Genomic DNA, 14,725 nt, shown 5'->3' with positions numbered 1-14,725 from the left:
GGCAGCATCCTTCGGTTGGCTGAACCACGCTGTACGAGATGAGTTTATCAGTTGTTTGGTTGGTTGTACAAACCGTCTATGCTTACCTTTGCACGAGTCCATGGTAGAGTTACCACCCAACATCTTCAACGATTTCTGTTCTCTTTTTCATCTAAGCAAGCAAGTTCTTGAACGATTTCTGTTCTCTTCTTCGCCTAAGCAAGCAAGTAGCTCAAGCTCTCGTGCATACCAAGTTGCCAACTAATGCCGGGAAGAAACAAATTAAATTTGCGAGCAGCGAACGGCCTAGAGATCCAGCTACTTCATGACGGGTCGCTCGCCCCCAAAAGAGTAGCCACCAGGAGTCCGCCTCCACCGCTGCCGCGGGCCACTCTCACTGAAATCCGGCTAGTCCGCCTCCGCCGCTGCCGTCGGCCGCTCTCACTGAAATCCGATGCAGCTACTAGCGCACAGCTCGACGCCCTCGGTGGCGCCACGAGGAGGAGGTAGAATAATCTGCCATGGGCGAGGGCCTTCACAAGGAGGAGGAGGAGACGGAGTAGGCTGCTGCGTAGGAGGCTGAGTAGTCGGAGTCAACGTGCGTGCGTCCGCCATGGCCAACGCGCGTGTGGAGGAGGAAAGGACTCGACTCATAAGCGATAGTTACGAGCGGTCACCGAAAACTTCACGCGTCGCACCGCTCGAGCCTGGCCGAGGAGAAACGGATCGCGTTTTCGTTTCTGGAGAGCCAGGCTTCAACAATGTTTTTGCGTGCCACGGGCCAGGCCCAACGCCACACCCAGGCAACCAAACAATCTAAAGCTGCACCCCACGGGCCAGGCTTGGCCAAGTAACTAAAAGCGTGTTTCGCTGATACGATCGTATATGATCGTGGATTATTACTGCTGACTGGTTTGGTGTGAGAGAAAAATACTGTTCTGGCTAGAAATTTACGATTGTTTACGACCAAACGAACAGACTGTTTGGTTGCTTTCTTTCACTGTTCACTATGCTATAACCAACAATTGTACTCATGTTATTATAAAAAAAACAATTGTACTCCCAAATGTCTGGCTACAAACTCTAAAAAGTCTGGCCATAACATGCCACCAAGGAGGTCAACCGTTTGTCCACTGATAAACATGTACAACGAGATTGGTCACAGCAACAATTCTAGCATCCCCTGCATTTTCGGAAAGCAACACATGCAGTACTGAGGTATTATCAGAGAAGAAATGAATTGTTGGACGATTCTCCAGACCCAAATTTTGGTACTATTTGGTTCAGACTCGTAGAATGCCGTGAGAGCTCTCCAGCACATTTTTTTCTCTACATAATAAAGACCCAAACATTTAACGTGTTTAGTTTAATAGACAAGGGGCCGATTATATCTAAAACAACTATCACCGACTACCTAGCACAATCAGACTAACACAAGTACACAACTACCATCAGCAGTACAGTACAAAAGAAGTTACCAGTATACGAGTTTATGAAAAATATCTTATCTTACAATGAACATGGCTAACTTGAAAAAAAGGTCATGTATTAAATAATATATAATACAGAGATGCATCCTTGTCAAGTTACATGTAACAAAGTACGATCAGAAATACACATGGATAGAAAAGCACAAAGTCAAGCAATAATTAGCAAACACACAAGTTAGCTTCAAATTAGCAACGCAATCAACATTTTGTAACCATTGCACACACAAATAACACGTATGAATCCTTCTAACAAGGTACTCCTCTGTTCCAAACTGTAAATCATTCTAACTTTTTTTTAGAAACATAGCTTTTGTAACGCACCTAACGTATTAAGTGGCACATTACGTCACCAAAATTTTATACCACCTTCCTTCTAAGTAAGCAAAGGAAGAACCAAAAGAAAAGGCACTCAAATATACAAGTATATAAAAACACATGAAATCAAATTAATGATGGGGGTGTTTCTACGCAGGAAGACGATGGGCAAGCAAAGATGACAAATCAAAAGGGCCTTACTGTGGTCTTTTGTCCAATGATTCCAAAGTAGTTGCCAACTGTTTTACCAATGTCTCAAATGCTTCACAATGTCAAATTGTCAATAAAAACCGCAGATGAGTCAGCACACCATCACCAGTAGTAGAACAAATAAACAGCAACAAATACACACACAAAAATGAAGATAACTGAAGTGGAAATAAATCAAAATAGAGCACATGGACCAAGGTGAAAAAGAAAACTGAGTCAATAAGCATAGGATGAGTGGATGGGTCAACAGAAATACTATTACCTTTACCTCACAACTTACATAATTATGGGCACAAATTTCAATGGCTCAATTACAATAGTCGATGGCAAGTATTTTTTACAAAATATTAAGCAAATAATTTCGGAGAAGTGACACTACACTACACACTGATAAAAACAGAGAAAAGGGACACATTATAGGAAAAATATATCACTGTAGACAAAAAGGGATGCAAACAGATGCTTGATTTCCCTTCATCTCATCTCATGCATTTTTTTTTTAACTTTTTCTTTCATCATTTCTACAGAACATCTGTTCCCATAAGATACAGAATCTAGCTAGCTACTTTCATTTATACAAGAAATTACAGTTTTCAGTTCAAGCATTCGCCTCAAAATTGGCTTGACAAAGTTAACAACACGAGAGGCAGGGGAAAAAATAGCCCCACAGCTTATCAAAAGCCAATCTCATGGGCGATGATGCAACCAAAGAAAAAAAAAGAGTATTTCCCTTGCCCTCCACACAAATCAATGAACAGCCCATATTCTTCTTTAGTCGAGGATAGTACAAACAATATCTCGGGAAGAGTCAGATATCCTAGCAGCCTCGGCAATCCTGAGAGCCATGACGGATTTGTATGCAGCCAGCTCTGCGTTTGTCATGAGAGACTGGGCTCTGTTGCGCAGTTGAATAGCTGTTTCTACAGCCTGCTTTGCCGCACGTTCAGCTTGGGCAACTCTCTGCAAAGCTGCCTCCTCTTCAGCATTGTCTGTCAACCATAATGCACAAACAAATGAAATAAGATTATTCTACCTCAGTAGAACCATAGTGATGTGATAAATACTAGACTGGCCACCACTTCAGCAATCTAAAGTCGGTAGACGTATCATATTTAGGGCACATATCTTATTGCTTAAATTTTACTGACAAGTGCATAACAAGTTGGCCCGAGAAGGAAGTCCATGACAAGGTCTTAATGCTATGGATTTCAAATGTCAAACAAAGGAGAAAAAAGTTGTTTACTTTGTAGTCCGAACAAGTTCCACATTATCAGATTTAAATGTATTGCTCAGTAGGGTTTGTTATGCAGTAGTAATTACCTAGCAATAAAGCTTCAGGCTTTCCACGACCGGCTTGGCTTTTTTGTCTCTTGAAAGATCTCTTTCGCTTCATGGCAGACTTTTGTGATAGATGTCCTCGTCTTATGGGTGCGCCCTAAGATTGAAACAGTGTATCGATTAGATAATACAATGAATGAAAGCTTGACAAAAAGAAAAACAACAGGACATAGCTGTAAAATGAATTAAGCTTTGGTAATAGGTACTCCCTCCGTCCCTGAATAAATAGATTCCTAGAGTTGTCTTCAGTCAAACTTTTTAAACTTTGACCGAATTTCTTGAAAAAAAACAGAGTTATGGTATCAAATTAGTATAATTAGATTTACCATAGAATATATTTTCATAAGGTGCTCATTCTATGACATAGATGTTGTTACTCTTTTCTATAAAGTTAGTCAAACTTAAAAAAGTTTGACTAGCACGGATTCTAGGAATTGATTTATTTGGGGATAGAGGGAGTAAGAGTAATTGGTATCAGTAGATTGTATAATCAAGGCTAGACAGAAGAAAAGGGAAACGATATAACAAAGCAGTGATGAGCTTGGAAATGGGTGTGACAAACCCCAAAATTACCTGAAACACCCTTAGCAATGGTGCACCTCTCTTGGACCTCTTACTTGTCCAATATTCATATGTAGCATGCACGTTATCATCCTTTCCTAAAGCAGGATATCTGGAAAGAAGCTCACTCAAATCATTTTTTCCTTGGGGATTGTTGTAGGCATCCTTTTCAAATATGCTTATTATCCTCTCAAAGTTTTCGTAAGTGATATGATTCCTTTGAGAGCTGTTTGGATCGGAATCTGCATGATTCAACTGAATGAGCCACTGTTCATCCTCTGAGTCCATGTCATAAAAAGAATCCCTTGAGATAGCTCGTCCAACTTCATCATCCACCATCCTGATATAGTCTGGCACAGGGCGTGAGAAAGGATCTGTAACAATCCCTTCCATGTCATCAGAAACGTTATGTACCCCAGGAATTGGGATTGTCTTCCCCAGGGAATTACGCTCACGGCCCACAACATGCAACTCTTTGAATAACAGCCAGTCCCATTTATCAGTGAACTCAAGCTTCCATGCATCATCAACTGCCCACATGTAGGCTTGAGTATGACGATTAACAACATATGACCTCATATCTGAAGGTTTAAGCGAGTACCTAGTAACACCTTGTGTCTTCACAACTATACACCACTTATTGGTATCTGATAGTTCTAGCATAACTTCAGCACCCTCTTCCCTCCAGCACCTATCAGCTTGAAGATTTAGAAGGTTTGCTTTGCTGTGAACAGAATCTATGTTCTGTCTCACCTCAGCCAAGGCCAGCTTTTCATTCATTCTCTCGACAGGGCTCTTCAAAGAAGATCTCTTTCTCCTAGTTGATCCCATGGGAGTCGAAACATCACTTTCATCCATGTTTTCAAGCAAATCAAGAGAAATTTCTAATGTTGCTTTAGGTTGGACAGGCTCCACAGGAGGTTCTTGCCTACTTGATCGCAGCTTTAATTCTGTTTGCGTGGCAGCCATGCTGTGCTTCATCCCAATTCCATTGTCAGGTAACCTAGCTATAAGACGCCGCCGATTTCGAGGATGTCTCATAGTTCTCCTCCGCCTTTGATGCTTCTTTAGCCTCAGACCATGTGCCACTAGTCCAGCAACTTGTTCAAGGGGCATGTAGTTCGGAACCACTCTGCAAGGTTCATTGCTGCCCACGTCAGTAGTGGCAAAACCACTGCTTTGAGCACCAGAATCCAAATACAAAGGAGTGTGAGGATAGATTTCTTCAGATCCCCCATCCAGCAGCCTGCTGTGCCGAATCATAGCTGGCAGATACATCGAATCAAGAGCTACGGCATATTGCAAGCTCCAAAAGTATGAAGGAAGTGCTGAGAAATCGACTGACAGCAATGGTTCAGATTTCTTGGAACCATGAAGCGCACACCACCCACAATGCGCAAGAGGCCTATGTAACAATGCAGACTGCAGGAAGAAGCACAAATGTTACACCAATTATACCAGAAACTAAAATAGGGCAGATGAAGGCTGTAGAAAGCTTACAGCACTCCGGCGCTGGAGCTTGACAAAGTGCACCCCGTGGGATGCAAACGCAGCAGCTACACCAGCAGACAAGATGAAAGTAGCAAGGTTCCGGAACTTTCCCCGCTGCCTACTGCGGCGCATCCACCACAGCATGGGTAGAAGAAGGCCAAGGAGCCGGTGAGAGCTCCCAGGGCAAGACGTATCAACAAGGATGATCAGCGTCTGAGCCCCAGAGTGAGTGGCGACACCATCTACCAGGGCCGAGAAATGGACATCCAAAAAGCCAGTTCTTGACGCAAACTCCCGGGAGGAGGAGCATGGAATCGCGGCGGCGAGGTCACAGGGGGCCTCTGGCTCTTGCGGGAGAAGGAGAGGGCTGACCTTCGATCGCTTGCCCTTCCTCCTGGTATATACTATCCCAAACCTCCTGCTGCCGTCCTCGTCCTCAGCGACGACCTCAGCGGCGGAGTTGCTCCGGCGGCGGCGTTTCCTGCTGTACACGATCCCGAAGGACTTCGTCAGAGGTGGCAATACCGGTTTGGGGCAGTCCTCCTTTTGGTGCTGCTGGCCGTGGCTGTGCCCGTGGTTGATGTCGACGTGGAAGGCTGCGGGCTCCTTGGCGTCCCAGCGGATCCGGTCGGCGGCGAGGCGCTTGCCGGAGCGGAGGACCCGGGTGGCGGGGTCGGCCTGGTCCTGGGATTGCGGAGGCTTGGGCGCCTTGGGCATGAAGACGCGAGTGGAGCGGCGGGCCCCGGCGGCCGGCATGGGCTTCACCTCCCCCGCCTCGTCGTCCTCCTCGCCTCCGTCGTCTACCCTCGCGTCCGTCTCGTCGGGCCCGGGGCTCCTCCCGGGGAGGCGGCCGCGGCGGGGATCCGATTGCGATCAGATGGGGGCGAGTACGGGAAGCTTCGGGGGCGGCTAGGGTAGGGTTACAGCGGGGCGATGGCGACGTGCGCGTGCGATTGTGATGAGACTGGGCCGGTCGTGGGCTGTCTGGGCTGTTTCTTTCGAGTTCTGGATCCCCAGAGGCCAAGCTTTACATTTGCCCGAGTACGGGTCAGGCAGGCGAGCCGCCGCCCGCCGGTTCGGTTCGGGTGTTTTTATCGACTCCACCTCCACTCCGAAAAAAAATAATATATCGACTCCACCGGGTTTTAAATTACTGTTCCTTTTTTTTTGAAAAATTATTAACATACTGTTTGTATATCAGTTTTTTAATAGGAGCACGTATTAACCTCCTGCTCTTAAGCTCTATTTGGTTGGGCTATAACTTTTGAAAAAGCTGTGGTAAGCTATGAGCTTTAAAAAAGCTGCTTTGGCTAGTGGGCTTTTAAAGAACCTCACGGCCGCTTGGTTGCACCTTTTGGAAAAACAGCGGTTAGTGGGTCTCACCTGTTAGCCGATCCCACCTGTCAGCCACAATGTATTTTTTCTGCGTGTTTCTTCTTCTTCCTCGGTTTATCGATCTGCACGGAGAGCAGAAGGTCGGCGAGAGGCAGTGCTCTGATGAACCCACATCTCCAGCAAGGGGTGGAGCTGCTCGCACGCTCGCGTGCGACGCCGCCGGCGCGAGGCCACGGTGGAGCACAACCGCCGGTAGGAAGGTCTGCGAGGGGCCACAGCCGCGCCTGCTCGAGGGGCCGGAGAGGGAGGGGCCGTGGGGGTCGCTGAAGCCGAGCGCGAGAGAGGGAGGAGTGCCGCCACCAGCCAGAGACGCTAGAAGGGACAAGAAAGAGGTGTGGTCTCACGAACGGGGAGAGGTCGGAGACGGGAAAGAAGAAAATAAATTGAACCGGTACCTTCGTAAGTAGTGGCAGGTGGGTGATTTCTTTGCCCAAAAGCAGATGAAAGCAAGAGAGGAGGTGTTGTGGGTTTTGTACTAGAGCAAAATTAGCTTTGTACCTCAATTTGTTTAGGACCTGGTGACCAGCGAGATTGCTATGTCTAATAAGTAATGAATCATGCATTTTTTTTAAATGGCTTTTGGTTTAAAGCAGTTGTGTCTTTTCACACCTTTCGTTGACTTTTGGGAAAACAATAGCATGTTAAAAAGTCCAACTAAAGACCTTAAAATAGGATCCACGTCTATTTCTTCCCATCCATCTCAGTCTTTTCATTTTCGAGCGTATGTGCTGTCTGCCGCACGCGCTGGCTGCAGACCCACGACAAGGAGCTAGATATTGGTGGCCACACAAAGAAGGCCGGAAGCGGGGGAGGGGTGCTCACGCACAAAAAAAAATCGCTCGCACGTGAACTATGAAACTATCGCAGAAGCCGTCCCACGGAGGAGGGCACGCGGGGCTCAACAACAAGGGAGATGCCCCTAATGCAACATCATCGAGGAGCATCCGTCCTTGAAGCAACGGTGCCTGAGCAAACTCAATTCACTTATTTAGGGGTGTTTGGCACGGCTCCTCCCGAGGGACTTCTGGCTCCTCCAAAACAGCTTCGACTCCTCTGTTTTTTACTTAAAAACGGTTCTTCCAGAAAAACGTTTGGCATGGCTCCTCCGAAGGAGCCAAAGCCGAAGCTGGGAAGGAGCCCTGCCAAACAGACCCTCAGTTTATGGGATACTAGTAGTTCCTCTTTGTTTGATTGTTTCCTATCCAATCCCTAAATCGAGTAATTGGCTGCTAGTTACTAAATTTGACTCATGTCTACATCATCCAATTGATTGGTGGTTCAGTTAGACAGTGATGTGTTGGAAATTAAGGAGGAGGAATAAGACAGGAATACAGACTGAGAGTTTAGAATTGCAACCTGGGTGATTTTGGTTTTGTTGCTCAGATATTGGTTACATGTGGTACTGTATGATGGCATGTTATATAGATCTGGTCATGCAGTATGTGTGGTATTAATTTGTTGTGTGTGATATTAATATCTGTTTCTATGGACTGTGGGTTGAAATGCTGTCAAATTTTTCTAAAAATGATTGAGTTTTGCATTGATTGAATTGTATAATTCTATATCGGAATTCCCAAATTGATGGTATGAAAATAGGGATAAAAACACAAATATCAAAATAAAACATGGATAAAAAACGCATGCGTAAAGTTGTCCTTTTATCCAAAAATTAACACCGTTCGGGGAACTTTAGAGTAGGGGTAAAGTCTCGCTTTATTTGAAAATCACAGGGATAAAATCACAAAGTATTTTTTAAAAAGGACAAAATCATCATTTCACTTCAAAACAGATATAGGAACGCCTAAGCCCCTTCGTATTTTAGTGTTTCATTGCTTATATCCGTGCCTTATTTATTTGAACTATCTTGATTGCACTATTTATTGGATGATTACATTGCGAGTTTTCTAACTTGATTAGACTATTTATTTATTGGATGTTTACATGTGCACATGCACATCATCGCTCCGATACCCTCAAGGCTCAACGAAGGCGACCGTGGCATGAACAGCGTCAGCCGCGGCGTCCTTGGGCTTGTTTAGATATTTATGCATTCACTTCAATCTACTTGATATAGATTGAAGTGTAATTTAGTTTAAGTTTCACTCCAATTTATACTAACATACATGAATTAAAGTGGACTGAGGGTATCCAAAATTTTAGTGGTGCGAGATAGGCTCAGCTCAGCGCGAGGCCGTGAGCCCAGCAGGTCATGGGCTCAGCACGTCTGGTCGAAAACAAAAACAATGACATTTTTTAGGCAAGAAAACAATGCAACGTTAACTGAGCAATTAACGTCGAGTGGAACACTACAAGAGGTATATATTTTGTTACCCTATAAATTTATGTAACTATACAAAAGTGAGGTTGAACCAAAACTATGTCTATATGACGAAAATCGTATCATAGATAAATTATATTTTTGGAAATCTTTTGGTGGTTACATATAAAATCATATATACAGAAATCATATTTCTGAAAATCGTAATTAATGTACTCATATATGATCGATGCAGCCGAAGACGAAGATCCTCCAACGCCTCAACTCTCAAGAACAGCAGTGGCCCAGACCATAACAAGTGTTTTTTGGCATATATAACCAAAAAAAAGAAATGTCAGCCCAACTAATACGGAGTAACACCAGCTTTAACGCTTCAAGCTCTTGGCTCTGGTTCAGCTCAGCAAACAGCTATTGTTTGCTAAGGAAATGACAATTAAATTCCGGATGATGATGCTGACAACTTGTTGCAGATACTGCATTTTTGTCAATCTCCCAACCTCCCTGATGGGAATTGTCTTGCACATGGAATGGGACTGTGATCTCTGGCCAGTTCACGAATAAACCTGGCAGAATTTTCGAAGCACAGATGCTTTGGTACACTGACTAGCCTAACGAACAGTGATTAGAGATCTGGACCTCGAATGAATCAATAAAAAATCAAATTGATAGTTTAGGGAGCTTAATGACATTAGTGAATAAGTTTAGGGACCACTGATGTGTTGTTTCCAAATTTAAAATGCTGGTGCTGGCCAATAAATATTTGATAGGTAAATCGAGACTACCGCTTCACCAGAGCTAGGGTGTGTTTGGTAGGGATTCTCCAAAAAATAGTTCTCCCAAAAAACACATCTGAGTCTCCATACGGAACAGATTTTTTCGAGAGACAGTAGAAACACTGCAAAACGATTCTGGAATTTTAGTCATCATCAGAAACATTCATCGGATTTTCTTAGAAGTTAGAACACAAGCTAGAAAAACCAGTTTCGCTTGAGAAATAGAATTAGTTTCTCTCTAGGAACGTTTATTAGAGTAGCCCAATCCCTGCCAAACACACCCCTAATGTCAGATTAACACGATTTTGAAACGTAATTAGTGTTGCAAAAGAAGAAGAATAGTAGAGAACAAATAAAACAGGGAAAACTACTATATTGTTAGGGCATTTCACCGGAAAGTTATGTTATTCAAATTTGATTTGGATCTGAAACATTCCAGCCAAATTAACACTCCCACTCCAAACGGGACTTCACTATTTTACAATTCTGCACCACATCAAATGGAGATTAGATGGCGAATATCCATTTTGCAGCCCTATCTTGTATATGCTCAACACAGCGGAACATGGCAACCCTCCAAGACTTAAGAGAAGCAGTGGCCCAGACCATAACCAGAATCCAAATGTCAGCCCAGCTAATACAGAGTAATACCAGATTAGGGCTTCAATCTCATGGGCATGGCTGTGTCCAATAAGTGCTGCTGTAGAGTTTGAACCATTTGAACATGCTATGTCCAGTGGGAAACCACATAGCCCAAAGTTGTTGCTGTAAATTGACGGGTCCACAAGCGTTTGGAGTTGAGAACCTGTTGGCATCTCACCTGACAGATGGTTGTTGGAAAGGTTTAGCAAATTAAGGGACAGCAATTCAGAGATGCTTGAAGGAATAGAGCCAGAGAGTTCATTCAAAGATAGGTCAAGGGTCTCCAAAATCACCAAGTTACCAATGTCTTTAGGAATACCGCCAGATAGATGATTTCTTGACAGGTTTAGGAACCTGAGACCCACAAACTTTGTAAACTCAGGAGGAATGTCACCAGAGAGATAGTTACTTGACAAATCAATACCTGTCATAAGTGCAATGGCTCCTTCAAAAGTATGATATTGCCTCTTCCAGTTTATGTTGATCCGCTCAGTGTATATATATATAAGACAAGATGATGTAGAATTTGGTAGCTGATTTGCAGAGGTATGTTGAATTCCAATTTTGGTTGCATCATGGATGTTAGATTGGAGAGATTTCTAGGGATGGAACCTATAAAACTGTTGCCTGATAGATCAAGCAGCTGGAGGAAAGAGAGCTGTGATAGCTGCCAAGGAATACTCCCATGGAGCATGTTTGACCGTAATATGAGCACCCTTAGCAAGGGATTGCTAAATCCTATCCATGAAGGAATTGTATCAGAAAGCTTGTTCTCACCAAGATCCAGAATCAGCAGCCTTCTGCATCGCTTAAGGAAATTTGGGAATCCTCCATTGAGACCGTTATTCGCTAGGTGCACTGATTCTAGTGATAAATTGAAGTTATTTGACATTTGGACATTCCCAGAGAAGGCATTGCTTGACAAATCAATGAACAGTAAATCCTGCATGTTCCACAAGCAGCGGGGGAGTTTGCCATATAACTTGTTGTTTGATAGGTCCAAGATTTGAAGACACGACTGTTGACAAAGCACTATAGGAAATACTCCAGTGAAGCTATTGTTTGCTAAGCTGATGGCAAGCAACTTCCTGGTATTGAGGTATGGTATTACACCAGATAACTTATTGTTGCTAATGTCGAGGAATCGGAGACTCTGGAGGGCTGAGAGGGCTTGGGGCACCTCACCCTCTAGCTGATTGGTGTCAAGATCAAGGGACTCCAGTGCCGTCAAATTGACGATTTCTAGCTGTATTTTCCCAATGAGGTTGTTGCAGAAGATTCCCAGAAGCACAAGACTTGTTAGGTTTCCTACTGAATGCGGAATCGGTCCAGTGAGGGAATTCCATGACAACATGAGACACTGCAAACTTGCTACTCTTCCAATCTCCACTGTGATTTTACCATATAAGTTGTTGCGGTGGAGAAACAAGGTCTGTAGTTTGGATGCGTTGCTGATCTCTGGAGGGATGCTTCCAGCGAGGGAATTGCTCTGTGCATAGAACGATGTGATCTCTGGCCAATTCATGAACAGATCCGGAGGAATGACCCCAGTGAGCTTGTTTCTTGACACATCGAACACTCGCATGTCACGCATGTTGGAAAGCGACCGTGGTATCGAACCGAACAATCCATTGGCGGACAGGTTGAGGTACCTCATCCTTTGCCTCATCAATGGTAGGGTGTCCGGTATCTCCCTGGACAAGCTGTTCTGCGACATGTCAAGGTACGTCAGGCTGGAGATGTTTGCTGGGATGCTGCCACTGATGTTGTTGTTGCGGAGGTCAAGCTTGGTGAGCGCCAGGAATGCAGCCAAGTCTAAGGCACTGAGCGTGCCATGGAGGCCAGCGCCGGGAAGGCTCAGCTCGGCGACACGGCCTGTAGCGTCACACATGATGCCACGCCAGGAGCACGTCGGCTTGGTAGCCAGCCATGAGAGCAAAGGGGATGATGGCTCTTCCCTGCCATTGGCCGGCAACAACGTAGATTTCCACCGGAGAAGTGAGCCTCCTCGGTACCATGGGATGTGGATGTGCAGAGCAACAGAAGAAAGAAGACTTGCAGGAACCTTGATTGATTCCTTATTTGGAGCGCCATTGCTAGATGCTGAAGGTTCTCATGCTCTTGTCCACACGAGCAATAAATGGATCTGCTCTGAGTGGATGAACCAAGACACCACCCGGACCAAGTCGACAAGTCCTAGTGGCAGAGTCAAGGCACGTGGGAGCCTTTAGTCCGGTGTTCACACAACAGCCTTCACAAGGCCCGTTTCATACTGTAGCGGCTCTGGCTCCACCCTCAATCCCCATCAACCCAAAATGAAGAGCGGCTATGGCTCCATCCTCAATCCCCATCAACCCAAAATGAAGAGCCGGTGAAGGCATTTGTTTTCTTCACCGACTCCTGCTACAATATTCACACCTCTTAAGCACAAGAATATGAACAGTGGTGAAGCCAAAGCTAGTACTCCCTCTATTCTTTTTTACATGTCATATTAGCTTCGTCCTAAGTCAAACATATCTTTGGCCATTCATTTTAAAAATTTCTTATACTTTCATAACATATGAATTATATACTATGAAATTATTTCTCATAGTGAATCTAAAAACGCAAATCGCATGTCATGAACCTATCTAATCTAAATTTTTTGAAATCAATGGTCAATGATACAAATGTTTTTTTTTGAAACAAAAGGCATGAGCTCTGCCGCTCAATTAAGCCGAAAGAATATTATGTACAAGAAGGTTAGCCGGACGAGATACCAGAAAGGCACCTGAAGGGCTAACCGCCCCACGCGACGCAGTTGAGCACAAACACGACACACTGCCATGGGTCATCGTTGCCGAGCATGGAAGCCAAGCTGCCAGCAGCTCCGACTTCCCATGGCAGGCCACCCACTAGTCACCCCCCGACGGGTCTGAAGCTAATGGCTGCCACCGGTCATCGTTGCCAAGCTCAATCACCGAAGAGCAGCTCCGACTTCCAAACGCAAACCATCGCCCCGCATCGAAACCGCGACAATAATCCAAATGTGACGCCTTCAGGAAGGGAGTGACGCCAATGGCGTCACCGTCGCACGTCCAAAGTGGACTGAGTTTTCACCATTGGAAGACATGCTAGTGGGGAAATACGACGCCCCCAACAGGGAAGCAGCGCCCAACGGTGTCGCCGTCGCCAAGGCTTTCGCCCAATAACCCTCTAGCACACTCGTCGGGTCGCGAAGCCAGACCCGTGCCAGCCTTCACCGCCATCGCCGTTGTCCCGGCGCCCCACGGAAGCCCCTTAAGAGGGGCATCGACGCGCCGGTTGCACGTAGCAGCCGCACAGCTGCATCGGCCGCCACCCCCTCCGACCGGGCCACGCAGAGCCGGACCTGACTCTGCCGCTCGCGTCACACCACCGCACGCCGAGGCCGCATTTGACCAACGTCGTCGGCTCTGGCACCTGCCGATGTCGCTGCCGTCATCACCGCCAGCGTGCCCCACCATGTCAGGCTCTGCCCCATGTCCTGGGGCAGCCGAATCCGGACGCAAGGCCCCGAATCCGGCGCCCCCTGCCGACGCCGACGCCTCCGTCTTGACCATAGCTGCAGACACCGTTCACCTTGGCCGCCAAACCGGCCGCCGCGGGCAGGCTGGCCGGCAGAGGTCGCTGCTCCGGACAGGCTGGCCGGCAGAGGTCGCTACTCCGGGCATAGCCAACCCCTGAGTAGCAGCAGCCAAGGCCATGAGGGGAGGGACGGCAGAGAAGAAAGCACCGCCCCCAACGCATGCATGGGCCCCGGCCCCGGCCACCGCCGCCGACGCCGCAACCGCCGTCGGCCGCCAAGACAGATCCGGCAGCCTGGGGTCCGGATCTGTCCGACTGGGCCCCGGACCGGCGGCCTCAGCCAGCGCCGCCGCCGCCATCAAGAGAGGAGAAGAAGACGCCCTCGCCGCCATCCCTTGGCCTGCACGGACACCAGCCGGCGCTGCAGCAGCCGCGGCAGCCACCTCGTCAACCTCCACGCCGGTCGCGCGGGGCCGGACCGCCGGCCTGCTGCAGGTGCGCCGCCAACACGAGGAGGGAGAGCCCCGCCGCCACCATCACAGCCGGCCGGGCGGCCATGCCGGCAGCCAGCTCCGGCGGCGGCACGGCGGGCGAGGAGGAGAGGGGTGTGAGGGAGGCGGCGCGGCGGGGGCCGCCCGAGTCGCCCCGTGTGGGGGAGCGACGCGGGCGTTTGTGGGGGGTCTGATACAAATGTTTGACTTAGGACA

The 14,725-nt window shown here is 46.9% G+C and overlaps 2 protein-coding genes and 1 pseudogene across 2 annotated transcripts; 1 reads left to right on the top strand and 2 right to left on the bottom strand.

Moving 5' to 3' along the window:
• Nucleotides 1-2,440: 2,440 nt before the first annotated feature.
• LOC136530397 (uncharacterized) lies at nucleotides 2,441-6,283 on the bottom strand. The gene is made up of 4 exons (XM_066523141.1): nucleotides 5,394-6,283; nucleotides 3,906-5,315; nucleotides 3,315-3,429; nucleotides 2,441-2,983 (listed from the first exon to the last, which is right to left on the bottom strand). Exons 1-4 carry the CDS (start codon nucleotides 6,138-6,140, stop codon nucleotides 2,766-2,768), a joined length of 2,490 nt encoding a protein of 829 aa, XP_066379238.1. The 5' UTR covers nucleotides 6,141-6,283; the 3' UTR covers nucleotides 2,441-2,765.
• A 4,054-nt stretch (nucleotides 6,284-10,337) lies between these two features.
• On the bottom strand, nucleotides 10,338-14,346 carry LOC136530404 (receptor-like protein EIX2; annotated as a pseudogene).
• Nucleotides 14,239-14,703, top strand: LOC136530403 (uncharacterized). The gene has a single exon (XM_066523145.1). It carries the CDS (start codon nucleotides 14,239-14,241, stop codon nucleotides 14,701-14,703), a length of 465 nt encoding a protein of 154 aa, XP_066379242.1.
• The last annotated feature ends 22 nt before the right edge of the window (nucleotides 14,704-14,725 follow it).

The sequence above is a fragment of the Miscanthus floridulus genome, unplaced genomic scaffold (genome assembly GCF_019320115.1).
Source record: "Miscanthus floridulus cultivar M001 unplaced genomic scaffold, ASM1932011v1 fs_118_3, whole genome shotgun sequence".
NCBI lineage: Eukaryota > Viridiplantae > Streptophyta > Magnoliopsida > Poales > Poaceae > Miscanthus > Miscanthus floridulus.
This window is presented reverse-complemented; position numbering and strand designations above follow the sequence as displayed.